Raw genomic sequence first — 15114 nt, forward strand, 5'->3', positions numbered from 1 at the left:
ACCTTGTAAAACATATCTGAAATTTAGTGCGATGCAAATTGGGAGTAAAGAAAATATTATGGACGACGGGTTTTTATAGATACGCCACCTGTTTCTCCGAGCTCATACAGTGTAAAGCCATCAATCTGGAGGTATCCTTGGAAGCGCTCCTTGTTCACCCACGATGACAAACTAGCGTCTTCGTACTCTGCAACACAAAAGAGACAGAATCTTTCAGAGGCGCAGGCACACACAAAAAAAGCTCATTGACCTTCAGCGCACAGCCCGTCTATATTAAAAGCGAAGCAGAACGGCGTATTGATGCCTGGGATTGTAAGAAGATCACAGTGTTTACCACCTGTACGCTCTCCGGGGGATAAAGATTGGGACACAAGCTGAGCATTCACTGACAGAGGTCAGTTAAACAATGATCGGAAAATTGTTTTGACAGAGGGGGCTGCCTCTGGGTTACGTGGTCAGGGGGGTTATTTCGGGCCCTGAGACAGCACAATGGATTGTGACTCGGTGAGCAGATTGGGAATCAATGTGGGGGGCTAAACAATCAAAAAGGGTATCAGTTAGATTGTCAAGACGAAACTGAAAGGACATTCTGTTCGGTCCGGCTGCACAATAAGCATGTTGTAAAAGATTAATTTGCTTATTTATCACACAGCTGCTTGTGCAGGAATATTAAAAAAGGTGTCATTTTCATTCACAGTAGCTGTTTTTTTTGGATGCTGGTCCGCCTGACCTCATTTTCCCCAACTAATATGCCTTCCTGTTTTCCAAAAAAAACAACAACACACATTTGGTTTGTAAATTATTCACCACACAAATATAAATTCATTTTCAGGACATAGTTTAGGCCGATTTTTTTTACACGTTTGGAGCGAATACATAATTCAACAGATGTGTTGGGCATTAAAAGTGGCACCAAATAAATAAAAACCATCCCAGTAATATAAAGGATTGCTTCCTCAATGTGAACCACATGTTGTTGCTACCCTAACATCTGGAGGCAACATGCAAACGGGAACCTGAGTCTGTCCCCACAGGGTATGGACGGGGTGCAGCGAGCTTGGTTAAGCAACGCTGTTTTCTCTGGCTAAGACAGGCTACAGGATGCACATAATTGATGTCAAATGTAGCCGGGACCTCATTATGACATGTTAATAAGTTATCATGACCTTTACCGCTACTATTACAATAATTACAAGAACACTGATGACTTTTACATGGTTCTTAAGCTGCAGGGCCCCCAACGGAGCCGGGAGCGGAATACTGAACATGACAACCTAAAACCTGAACAAGCTTTTAAAACCCCAAGGTCGTAGCTTATACTAGTATTAGAATCAAAATGACCTTAATGCGGTGCGCTCCATTTCTCGGGGCTGCTGCTGTGCAAAAGCAGTGCAGCGTTGTTGTTAAGGCTGCTGAGTCAGTCAATCCGGCAGACATTCCAGAGAGTTCTTTCCAACAGATGTTTTGGCTTTAAAGACAGCGTGCAGCTACTGATACTCTCCTCCCAGAGACAGAGAGAGAGAAAGGCCCCATACTGGGCTCCTGCAGCCTGATGAACCTCTACACGGACTGAACCTGCTTCACCTTGAAACAAATTAGAGCTGCTCTCGTCCTGGGCGGCAAACCTCGCCAATCTCCATACTGCCCTACAGGAGCCTGTCAGCCCAGAGTTCACACAGTGGGAGACAAGAGAGAAAGATGAGGGGCAGGAAGGGGAATAGAGACAGACTGTAGGTGGAGTGAGGATGATCCAGTGTCAAGAGTTTTGAGCGGAGGGAGGAGGCAGCGCTGACACATCTCAAGGATGAAGGTTAATGGCACAGAAGACCTCCAAGACTATGCAAATGGTGTAGAAACAAAAGCAGCGGGAGGAACATCGGGGAGAGGGCGAGGAGGCAGGTAACATCATCAAAGATAATTCAAACAGGGTGAGACACAGACACTGGCACAAGATGAAAAGATCTTTGTATTTAACGGTGAAGGAAAGCTTAGTGGAACGAGGACAACATGACTTGCTTTCTTACTATATTGAGAAAAGAAAAGCTTAAAGATTAACAATGAAATTGTTGTGGGTAGCTGCCAAAGAGCAAAACAAAAACACATGAAGATATGTGTCACTCAGTTTTGGAATCAGCTACTTTATATAGAAGAAAGCAAGAAAAAGATTTATTTAAAAAGAAACTAATTATTGGAACTTTAGTTAGTCAGGCACTTAGTCGCTTTGGCCCAGATTGAAATATCTAAACAAGTGTTGGATGGATTGCCATGAGATCGTATACAGACATTCTTGGTTCCCAGAGGATGAATCCCACTGACTTTAATGACCATCTGCCTTTTCTTAAAGCGCTATCATGAGGTTGACATTTGTGATTTCAACTGAAAAGTTGCATCAACTATTGGATGGATTGCCATGAAATTTGGTAGACCCATTCATCTTCCCCTCAGGATGAATCGTGATAACTTTAGTTACTCCTACCCTGACTTTTTATCTAGCACAATAGTACAAATGTCTAATTCATTTTCTCAAGTACTTTATGGCATGTTAGTGACTCCATGAGGCTGAACTTGGATGTATCAACAACAAAGTTATTACAGTTCATCCTCTGGACAACACGAATGTCTGTACCTAACTTAATGGCAACCAATCCAATAGCTGTTGTTCACTCAAAACTAGAAGAGTCAAGCTCATGGTGTCACTAAACTCAGTATGATTTGTCCTCTGGAGACCGTGAATGTTCATACCAGATTTCAATTCATCCAAGAGATATTTCCGCGTGAAACAAAGTTGGTAGACCACCATCCAAATGTTTGGCATAACTTGGAAAACTCACAAACAAACACTACAGTAATGAGTGGGGATATTACAAGTGTGGGAAACATTTCTGACCGGTTATTGCACTTTTCATCAGCATGTCGTCTTTGCCAATTCAAATAACCTATGAAGTGAATACTGTCCATGCGTGCCGTCATAGAGTGCCATCAGTGCGTTATCACCTTTTTAAGCGTGATCTCATCTCGTCATCACATTCATGGACTGTTAATCAGCCTGTCATTCAAACACAGGCAAAACAGTGCTGCCTCACAGCTGGCTGTGTTATATGAGCTTTCCATACTAGGAGTGGCAAAGGCCAAACCATAAACCACCAACTGACCACTAACTAATGTGTATTAACACTCAAAAACATGTTTTTAAAGCAAGTAAAGAGGCTGCAAATAGCATTCTGTGTCAACTACAAAAAAAACAACATGTTAATTATATTTTTCTGTCTTCTTACAGTACTAACATAGCCTAGTGGGTTTCACCGCACAAGCACAATGATCAAAACCATTTAGTGCTTGAAGCACAACAACAGTGCAGACCTGTACAGCAGTGTGAGACTGAGGATTTGTGTTATTAAATATGTATGAGCCTCTGCTGCTGTACTATATTTTAACAACACTCTTCAAAGGGGGTGCCGCCGTTTCTGATGCGCACTAAACCAATCAAAGCTCAAACAACAGAACGACAAATATCATTTTGCACAAATCGACATGCCGGCTTGAGACGGTGTGGCTTTGCTCAATGTCATCTATTCTTTAAAGACATAACAAGTCAGGCCTGCGTGTGTACTGAATTTCTAATAAGTACTTTTGGAATCAGCATCTTGACAAAACACATAAAAATAAATACTGGGGCAGTGTGATAAAAAGTTGCTTGTATATTCTGGGAAGCGCTGGCCTCAGTAGCTGCTATGTGTGTTATACACACACTTGACAGCGTCACCGGGAGCATATGTAAATGGATCTTAAAACGTTTCTGACTGGACATCATGCAAATTGTGCGAAACCACATAAGGCGCTCCAGCGTTATTTATCCAACAACCATTAATCCAACATCCAGGCAGTGGATTTTCAGTGAGGTCAGTCCTTTGAAACGCAGCACAGCACGGCTGGTGGCAAACCAGATGCTGAGGACCACAGGTGGTAAAAAAAGGGAACATGAGCATGAGTGGAGAAATGTATTTTTTGCTGTCATTGTAGGTAAGTGCTTAATGAGCTAGACTCTCTCTTTTTTTCCCCATCCACTTTCACCTACAATACCCGATAATAACGGTGTTTTTCCCTCTGCAATTTCTAGAGGAAGAGGAAAAGGAGAAATCCACCCAGTGAGGAGGGACACAACCGTGTCATTTTGCCATGCTGCTCACCTTCTCAGTCCTTGACAAGCTTAATACGCCGTCACCATGGCAATGCTAGACATTCACCACATCCTCCGTATTAAGGTCCTGGAGGACTCTGCAGAGTGTGGAGTTTTTGTCATCAGCATCTACTGTGGCGAGCCTCTTCTGCTGCAGTTCTGGTGCAGGAAGCCTCCCTTTCGTAACGGCCAGGTGGAGCAGATGGATGCGATCTCGCGGGGGGTGGCGGAAATGGATTTTGTTCTTCGGGCGCTACACCGTGCACCGAACCTTCCCAACAGCCACTACTGGGGCCCGTTTGTGTTATCGCTGTGCCTTGATGCTCTCCCCTTCCGCTTCCGCATCCCGCCTGGAGCCCACAGAGACGGCAAAATACAAGACCTCGTGGACGAGTGTGGTGAAGTCATGTTGTTCCGCTGAGAAGCTTCAGATTGAAACTGCTCTTCTTAAAGTTGTTCTGTCAAATCAGATCTTTCTTTTTTTTCCAGAGACTTGACTGCTTCAATTCTCGGCTTTAAATGCCTGCATGTAAACTACCAGCTCTGCACGAGTTTCTTTGGCCTTAACTGTGGTCACTCACACCCATCCACCCCGGCCTGCTATGCATGTCCGCCCAAATGCAAACCACCACAACATCACTGGCCTCACCGCACACACAATAGTGGGCAGAGCCCTGGGTGCTTTATGATGGGCCAAGCACACCATAACTCAGTGTGGTGAGGAAGATGAAAGAACAGCGGCAGCGATGGGAAAACTGAAGCTAGTGAACACAAGGATTGTAAGAAAGGGAACGAGGAAAAAGACGAGGGACTGTACACAAACGGCACCCTGCTGGCCTCTTAAGTCAGCTCTCATGCCTTTTTATGACTAATTGAACAAAACAACAGTGGAGGAAGACAGGCCGATACAACACTCACCATCATAGGTAAAGTAGCCTCCGTCCTTAAAGACTACAACCGCAGGAAGCTCTGGCAAAGTTACTGACTGTTGAAAAACACAAAAGAAACTTAATTTCAAACCAGGTTCCATAAATCATTTTCACTCCATGAATGTACAGTATGTGCACCTGCAAAATGTGGGACAAGGCTGTCGGCAAACTTTTTTTGCATACTGCAAAAGACGGCGTGGTTTCTGTGTGTGTGCATATTCAAAAGAGTTACCTCTGGAAGGACTTCCTCCGAGGCCGAGAAGAAATAAGTGTAGACAATAAGCTCCGAGGCGACTTCGCTGTACTTCTCCTGCAACGGCAAATGGGTCTTTCAGCGTTTACACGATAGCTCTCAATAAACCAAGTGGTAAACAATTGTAAAGGCTGAGTCACTGGAAGGTATTACACAGAACCTTTGCTTTGTTAGAAGACGTTACAACAACAGCACTGCGGTGCCTCGATTGTTCAATCAATACAGTTTTGTGGTTGTTTCGAGGATGCTGGGTGCTTTAAGAATTAAATGGCGCTCTTCATTCATGTCTGGATGACATAAACGGTACTTACTTTGAGGGGAGAGTCCCCGCCGACGTACACAAAAAGCACATCATGCCGTTTCATCATGTGCTCAAACATCTGCTTGCTGGGAAGTGCCCGGACTGCCGGTCTAGAGAGAAATAAAAACCAACGGAGATTAGCTCATTAGAATGAGTAAAATCCTATTCAGCACACAAATGGCACACTAGTGTTATAACTGATGTAGGGAAAAAAAAAAGCTCATTCAGTTCTTGATTTCTGTGCTGGTGGCACCACCTAGTGGGGATGCGACGACTTCCAGCCGTGGATTCGAATCCGAGCCAGGCTTTTGATCAACCCCTCTGTCATGGATCTAGCTCGATTTCCCTCAAGGAGGAGAAATCTGTCAGGCTCAGTTGATACAGTGGCTTAAAGTGGAGCATCAGAGGAAGAAACCCACTGAGCTATGAAACAAATATGGCCTGCAATGACAGGCTTGCTTGGACGGTTGTTATGAACACAGCATGTGTTTCTGTGAAATAAGGGAAAGGTCTATATATTCTCCAGTCTCACGTCCTTTTCTTTTTTGAAGTGACTGAAGTCTGTGACTCACCCCGACACCCTGTTGGCAAACTCTATGATGTCATCTTTTGTCCTTGGTCCCTTGTAATTATAGGCAAGATCACCCTTTAACCTGAAGAGATAAAGAGTGAATGGCAGATATAATTAAACTGTACAAACACTCAGTGCCACTCATTGTTTCTGTGAAGCGAAGACAACGATTGAAACATTCATGTGAAAATTAAATTAACTGTGTGACACTGAACTTTGCATTCGGAATATTGGTTTGTCTGAAAAACTCGGTGAACAAAATAGAAAGAGCGTTACAGCAGAGGCAAAGCGCAAACTAAACAGTTTGATTAGTCACTGGACAGGAAACTAATCAGCAACCCATTTTCTTTTTTGATTAGTTGTTTGATCAAGCAAAAATCATAAATATCAGTCGTCCCTGCTTCTGAAATGTGAACAGGTGCTCTGTTTTACAAACTAATTGCCGACTTTCTAATTCTGGGTAGGTACTAGACCCCCCTTTGCCTGGAGGAGGGCCTGAATTATTTGTGGCGTGGATTCAACATGTTGTTGGAAACATTCCTTGGAGATTCGGTCCATGTTGACACAATGGCATCAAGCAGTTGTTGCAGATATGTCATGAGGTGACTGTCTCCAGTTCCACCAACATCCCAAAGGTGAACTATTGGCTTTGTCATCTGCTAGTTGTGGAGGTCATGTTGGTGGAAGCGAGATCACGTGTGCTTTGTGACAATAGCGCCCTAAGTAGCCATTAGAAGACGGGTTTAATCGATATAGACAATACCCAATTGGTATAAAGAGGCTTAATATGTGCCCAAAGGACACGATATACACTGTTAGACCACCACTAGTCTGGATGGTTGAAAAAACAGGTTGGATCAATAGATTCATGTTGTTTACACCAGGTGGTTGGGGCAGCTTATCAGGAGGTCTCCTGAGCGCCTTCCTTTGGAGGTGTTCCTGGCACGTCCAATTGGCAGGAGACATCGGGGCAGACCCAGAACTCGCTCGGGAGGCGGGGGTTATATAGCCCATCTGGTGTGGGAAAGCCTTGGGGGGCCTTTGCTAAATCTGCTGCCATGCAACCCGACCCCGGATAAGTGATAGGAAATAGATGGATGGATGTTTACACCAAGTTCTGACCCTCATGATGTGCATGTGGCAGCAGAAATCGAGATTGAGACTTGATCAGTCTCAGTATCCTGTACTTAGTGGATGTACGCTGTGGATGCTGTAGCCCGTCCACTTCAATGTCCGTCGCTCTTCTTTATAGCGTCATTTTAACATGCGGTAATTTGAGTTGTTGTCGGCAACCTTCCTGTCAGTTTGAAACAGTCTGGGAGCCGTCCTCTAAAATATCTCATAAACAAGGTATTTCAGCCACTAAACTGCCACTCCGTGGCTTTTTTTCCCCCTAATATGTCTCTATAAACTCTAGAGACTGCTGTAACTGAAAAACTCAATAGATCAGCAGTTTCTGAAACACTCCCAACCCTGGGGAGCATTTCCATCCTGTCTGGTACAAACTGTCGTTCCACAGTCAAAGTCAAACAGATCACATTTCTTCTTCCTCTTTCTGATGTCTGATCTCAACAACAGCTGATCGTCTTGATCAAGTCTGTGTGTTGTCATGCATTGGGTCGCTGCCAAATGACTGAACAGACATTTGCCTTAAAAAGTAGCTGTAACTTATAAAGAGGGCGCCGAGTAAACAGAATGTTTTTGGGTTTGGACATTTGAAGATGTCACCTGGGGCTTTCAAAACATGTTTTTTGTACATTTAATAGAATAAACGATTAATAAACAGTCAAAAAAAAAGTCAGATTAATCAATATCATTGTGCCAAACACAAGGGCTGCCTTTAAAGAGCTAAAGTCAGTGCCTGACATTTGAGCATGGCAACCACAGCCCGTCCCTCACAAGACGTTCTGATCCACCAGGAAATGCTTCTTCACCAAAATCATCAAACCTCCAATGAAAAAAACTAAACAAATGACCGTCTCTAACTCGAGTTCCAGCCGGAGGAAAGCGCTGGAATCAAGCAGCATGCATTAAGGATTACAAAGGTTGCATCAGCCCGCAGGGCCTAATGAACTCAGGGAGAAACAGAGCTCTAAATCAAGGCTCTTTCTGTCTCAGAGGGAGGTGTGTCACGTTTTTCCTCGATGGATGTTTCATCACTTTCTTGGTCTAATGTTATGAACCCTGCCGTGATCCTGTGGCAGTTTCCCAAATGAGCTTGATGAAACTAAATGGGGAGCCCATTATGGCAGCACGCAGATAAATGATACGGAGGAAAGTCTGCGATGTAAGACGATCATTTCTCCCAAGTCAACATGAGCTCCGCTGCTGAGCAGCTGGCGTCTACCTAAATCCATTAATTTCATATAAAAAAAAAATGTCACTTGCACTTCAAGGGGGGAAAAAATGTAATGAGATTAAAAGGGAAACATCAGTTGAATTAGGTCATAGTATCAAACGTGTTTTGCCAATCAATAGATCACAAGTTAAAGTTTGATTGGGACAAACCTGAGAAAAGCGAACCGTATAAACAGCTGGTAACATTGTAATTAGCGGCATCCAGGCGTGTCAAAGCTAATAAAATTTAAGCTCAGAAGGTGTGAATAGAGTTTGTCACTTAGTTATGCCTTAAGGAAGCTGCAACAACACGTGCTCCCTCCTGAATAAGTCATTTAAGGGTGTCTCTACAGGCCAAACCTCAAGAGGAAAAAGACAACAGTGGGGTGAAAGGATCCTGATAATAACACAATACAAACAGAAGTAAAGACACTGGGGACAGCGAAGGTAAAGAGAACTACAGTCATGGCTACAGTAGACTGCTATATAGTCAGATCTCTGACACACACTTAACAAACACTGAAAACTCAAACAGTGTATATACTGGATATATTGCACTGGACAGATTATCATTCTGTGTTCAGACTATTTGCAAAAGAAATAGTATATAATACACAAAACACAAGATTTGAATCAAAGGAAAGCGTAAAACTTACAGTTTTATTGTGGGGTAACCACGAACACCGAACTCTGATGCCATTCCTGCAACATAAAAATAATTTTAAAAGGTTTTAATTGACTTTTATGCAAAAGATTAAAAGTACACGGTCATCTCCTTACAGGGTTCAAATACCCAGATGGGGGTCTGAAACGTCTAGTACTGTTTTTAGCTGTAGCCTTATTTAATGGACACATAACAAGAGCGGTATGAATCGAACTCTTTGCTTTAATCTAATAAAGATATTTCCAAAAATGCTGATTTTTTCCATTGAAAGGCCATAATTACATAATTACACTGGCACTTTCACTCTATGATTATTGTGTCAAAAATGTGGCACAAGATAAATAAATAATATTTAAAAATATTTAGCTTTTATTAAAAAGCCTTTTACATCATCTTGCTGAACAACACAGTCAATTAGGCTCAATCTTCGTCTCCACCACACGAAATAATCACCCGGGGGGACAAAGCGGCTCCAAAAGGACGACATTAAAATCCTTCATCATGTACTCACCAGAGTAAGCGGTGGCATCCATCTTTCCCACACGGACCGGCGACCCCGAGGTCTTCAGCTCGACTCCCACCTCGTGCCATACCGGCTCCAGTTTTTTACAGTAGCCGCACCACGGTGCATAGAACTGAAAGTGACCAGGTGAAGGAAGCGATCGTTAGATCATTTCATACACTGCTGTACAGAGTCGAATTTAAAACATTTACACTTGCATTTCATTTTACACCAAATACTACACAGACCAAACTTAGTTTGACCTTATGCGACAGTGGGACTAACACACCAATCTAATGATTTGGTTGTGGTGTTGTTTAATGCTCTGTGAGTCTTTTAGGTGTGTATGACCTTAAAGCTTGGTTTGATCTGCGTCATGTACTTTGAAAGATATTTGACCTGATGTTTGTGTAACCTCTGGCATAAATGTGGAGTACGGAACGACCGCAATGTTTTTCACACAACAAAAGGAAAATAACGGTCACAATAACTGTAACCGGGCTCATTTGAATACACGGCTGCTAATTAGGGGTCAGATGAAGAAAGTTATGGCTGGACATCTAAATAATGAGCTGAAACTCACCACAAAGCTCTGGAAATCTGCAATAATCATCTGTCTGTTCGTCACTATGACACATTAACACATTAATAATTACTTAGTTCTGCACAATAATCATCTGTGTAATATCTGTATAACCGCTTGACACAGTCAGAGACGTCCCAGCGCGAGGACTAACTCCTGCAACCCAAACTAGGGAGTGAAAGCCGCTTTGGGTGCTCGAGCTGGATTTGTTTATATGAACCCAGACACAAACTCCGATATAAACCCCTACAAGCCCCCCGGGCTATTCCCAGCATGCATGACTTCTCATTCACTAATCAGTCTGCACACACACACCCTCCGGCCCCCACGCCCTCATACATCCCACACCGACTGCTGCCACTTCCGTAAGGGATGATCCAGCAGACAGCGGGGTGTTAGATATAAAATAAAGCATAGCTGAATGGACACAGACTGGTTTATATATACAGTGTGTGTGTGTGTGTGTGTCAGACTTACATCAACCAGCCAGATGTCGTTCACTCTGGTGTCTTTAAATCTGTGTGGAAAAAGAAGAACAAATGAGCATTATTAGACGAAGAGAAGAATAATTACAATTCAAGGCGTGTGCATGTGAGAGAAGGGAGTTAATATTAGGTGCAGAAAAAAAAGCCACTTAAGTAGCAAAAGAAACACATTAGAGGATGCCACAAACACAAGCACACATGAGACTAAACCTCAACAGACTTCCCCATTAGAGGCATCCAATTAAAAAAAGAACTATGTAGCTGGAAACCCCCCCAATCTTTGGAAATGTATAATAATAATAAATAGGGATGTAACGATGCACCGTGACACGATTAAAAATCGGTACAAACGCGTGACGATTCGCAGCAGTTGACAGAAAAAACATTTGTTGCCATTCTTCGCGAATGCGAGAGAAGTAGGATATGTTCTTTTTAAAATTAGAAATAGGTTACGTTATCTTTAAAAAAAGTCACTGGTTGGTGATTAATTTGTTCAACGTCACTACATAGGTATGGAGCACAGAACGAGGTAAGACACAGAAAACAGCTTTGAAATAGAGGACGCACCGAGCAGTTTTAAATCACCTGTGTGGCGGCATTTTGGATTCTCTATATACACAAATACAACCGGTGAGAAATGGACAGACAAAACCAAAAACAGCATGTAAATATTGCAAGAGAATGCAACATATAGCAGCAACACGAGCAACATGCGGCAACATATCAGCCGCCAAAGTAACGTGAGCGAAAGCAGATATTTGTCACGTATTTTGTTGTTTAAGTTGCACTTTTGTATAAGAGAACACAAACTGTGTCTGTTTCCTACAAATAAAAAAATAATTTTATTTGGTCATAACTTGTCTGTATCTCATTTTGATTTAAAAACAAAAAAATCGTATCGTGAACAAAAAAAAATCGTGAACCGTATCGAGTCGTATCGTTACATCCCCAGTGCAGAAGTTTAGAAACTACAGCGGTTGCACGCCTTTTCCTGCAGAAGAGGAACAACAGTGCACTTTTTAAAGAGCATGTGCATGAAGTCTGCTGGTGCCTGGTCGTGTTTTAATGTCAGCACAGAGACAGGAAGGTGAAAGCTTGAAGAGCTGCAGCATCACTTACGTGTCATCTAGATCCTCGACGACAGCCAGCACCGCTGAGCTTAGGAGAGCCGCTACAACTGTGACATAAAAACACATGTTATGTTCATGTTATGAACATGTTAGCTCCAGCCTGGCCGTGTTTAAACCGCATGACCGGATCAGCATCACTGGCTAAAGCGACATGTCGTCCCCCCCTCCAAAGCTAACTGTGCATCTATTAGCTTCGCGGGGTTTTTACGGACAGCAGCAGCCGCGGAGCTCGTTTTTACTGAAACGTGCGTGAGTCTAACGTTAAAGGAAGGTGGGATTAAACAGAAAGTGACCGTACCTCCACAAAGCAGCGACGCTTTCACTTCTGCCATCATCGCTCCGAGTGGAAACAGCGAGCAGGAAATACAGCGGCTAAATCAGGGGGGCAACGCGCATGCGCGGGGTCACGCAGACCCAGCTGCGCGTTGATTGGTGGTTGAGATTTAAATATATTTTAATATTTCAACAACAGAAGTACTCAGACCGGGTGTAGAAATAGTTATAATATAATAATTTTAAATGTTAGTTTATAATAAGCATACCTACTAATATTATATATACAGTTTAAGGGTATTTATTTCATAATAAATATAATAAATAATAATTATAAATCATTTTTTTTGGTAACATCTTTTATTATTTAATTTAATTAAATAACGACTATTTCCCACTGGGCTTATTAAAGGATTATTATTATTAAAGGATATTTTGATATTTAAATTAAACACACAGAAGTACCGAACGGGTTGTAGAAATTTATATAAATAATTTACATTTATTTTATAATAATATATAAAGAATAATTGTATGAATTTATTATTTTTATTTTATATATATATATAATAATAATTATAAATTTTTATAATTTTTAAATTATTTTTAATTTATTTAATTATAATTCCCACTGGGATTATTAAGGATTTAAATATATTTTAATATTCAACTCAACAACAGAGTACTCAAAACCGGGTGTAGAAATATTTATATAAATAATGTAATATAACTTTATTTATATCATAATATATAAATAATAATATATACATCTTATTTTATTTATTTTTCTCTACCTGCTATTGCTGCTACTACCAAACTATATATATACATAAATATATCTGTTGGTATATCCATCTCAACGTGTCCATGCTGATAATACTGTATATATATTCTACAACATTTGTATACTGTACATATCCCATAGCATATTCATATTTATACCTGCACTATATTTATATATCCTGTTCATTTGATTAGATGCTAAACTGCATGTCGTTGTCTAAGTATTTGTTACTTTGTGCAAAGACAATAAAGTTGAATCTAATCTAATATAATGATATTTAACAAAATATGTTCTCATATTTTGACTTTTCAAATAATATCAATGAAGTTTGCATTCACTTAAGTTAAATCAAGTCAAGTTAAGTTTTTTTTAGACACGTAATTATTTCTCCGCATTTCTCCCATCCAGCTGGCACCTGTCGGAACACACCTGCACATGCACAGGAACACACAGACAGTGACAGATGCCATATACACATATATATACTGGGCAGTAGTTTAAACGTTACCACCATAGAGAATTGTGTGATTATAAAAGTAGATGAAATGTGCATTTAGCTTCTTTTTTTAAAAGTAATATTTAATCATATTTATTTATCAGATAAAAATCTGTGTTTGACGGTTTTAAATCAGGACAAATGGGATGGTGTAATAGCAAAGACTCGCCACAAAGCGGCGCTCTAAGATAATTAAAATGGGCAGTAGGCCAACTTCCTCCACTGCATACATCCTCTATTTACTGTAGGGAAATGTAGTAGTGAAACCATTTAGAAATACTCCATTGCAAGTAGAGTCCTGCATTCAAAATTATTTTTGAATATTATCAGCAACGTGCACTATAATGCATTAAAATACTCATTATTAATGATGGAAGAAGTATACAGATGTTAAAATGCTTCAAGTCCAAAACATTACTCAAGTAAAAGTATTTAAGTATTATCAGCCAATATTATATGAAGTACCAAAAGTCAAAGTACTCACTCTGCAGTACAATTCTCCCTGCCAGTGTTTTACTACTATGTCTGATGTTTTTGGATTATTATTACTACATTATTACTACATTATTATTACTGCATTATGTTGAATACTTCAGTCTACAGTCTGTACATTAATCAACTTCACATATTATTTTAACATGCAGTGATGCACAGAGCTTTTGAAACACCTGACTCTTTGGTAATGTTGGCAATTTCAGTTTTATCATTTTATTAATATATACCAGTATTTATGTATCAGTATATATTCGATTTTTTTCAATATTTGATTGCTATTAACGATGCAAAAGTAAGCAGCAACTGTTATCTTCTGTGTTGTGTTTTATAATAAAAAAGTACGTAAAATATTTAAAAAGTAACAAACTATTGATAAATGTGTTGGAGTAGGGATTACAATGTTCGTTTAAGCACGGAGTACCTGAAACTGTACTCAAATAAAGTACTAATTATACTTAGTTACTGTCCTCTGCACCACTGAAGGTATTTCCATCATGAATTCCACAAAAAAAAAAACATCACATGAAAGGAGGAAAAGCCAAGGGGGGGGGGCTCACCAAAGAACATTGACACTACGTAGGCAAAAGAAGAAAGGGAGTGCAGAAGTTAGGTGTGACGATGCTCGGGGGGGGGGGGAGGGGGGGGGGGGGGGAGGGGGGGGGGCAGCAGGGCAAGTAGTGGGGGATGTGATGGGGGGGGGGTAGGGGGAGGATGGTGGTGGCCGGGGGGGGGGGGGAAAAAAGTCAAAGTACTACCCTCTGCAGTACAATTCCTATTCATCGCCCTGCAAGTGTTTTACTACTAATGGTCTGATGTTTTTTTGGATTCATTATTAACTTACCTACATGTATTATTACAAATTATTATTCTACATACTACATGATGTTAATATTTTCATTCAGTCTACAGTCTGTACATTAATCAACTTCACATAATTTTAAAAACATGCAGTGATGCACGAGCTTTTGAAACACACTGGACTCTTTGGTAATGTTGGCAATTTCAGTTTTATCATTTTTTTTTTATTATAGTATTTATGTATCAGTATATATTAGATTTTTTTTCCATATTGATTGCTATTATCCTATTTACCGACAAAAGTAAGCAACAGCAACTGTTATCCCCTTCTCTGTG

General features: G+C 40.9%; 1 protein-coding gene across 1 annotated transcript in view; it reads right to left on the reverse strand.

Moving 5' to 3' along the window:
- Positions 1–12336, reverse strand: part of tmx3b (thioredoxin related transmembrane protein 3b) — a 30386-nt gene extending 18050 nt beyond the window's left edge. Inside the window, exons 1-10 of the mRNA XM_010750000.3 lie at positions 12231–12336; positions 11922–11979; positions 10795–10834; positions 9744–9867; positions 9225–9270; positions 6233–6313; positions 5671–5770; positions 5339–5416; positions 5096–5162; positions 89–187 (exon numbers count right to left, since the gene is read on the reverse strand). Coding sequence (XP_010748302.3) covers positions 89–187; positions 5096–5162; positions 5339–5416; positions 5671–5770; positions 6233–6313; positions 9225–9270; positions 9744–9867; positions 10795–10834; positions 11922–11979; positions 12231–12267 — 730 coding nt within the window. The 5' untranslated portion in view covers positions 12268–12336. The remainder of the gene's footprint in view (positions 1–88; positions 188–5095; positions 5163–5338; positions 5417–5670; positions 5771–6232; positions 6314–9224; positions 9271–9743; positions 9868–10794; positions 10835–11921; positions 11980–12230) is intronic.
- Between the last annotated feature and the right edge of the window lie 2778 nt (positions 12337–15114).

The sequence above is a fragment of the Larimichthys crocea genome, chromosome XXIII (genome assembly GCF_000972845.2).
Source record: "Larimichthys crocea isolate SSNF chromosome XXIII, L_crocea_2.0, whole genome shotgun sequence".
NCBI lineage: Eukaryota > Metazoa > Chordata > Actinopteri > Sciaenidae > Larimichthys > Larimichthys crocea.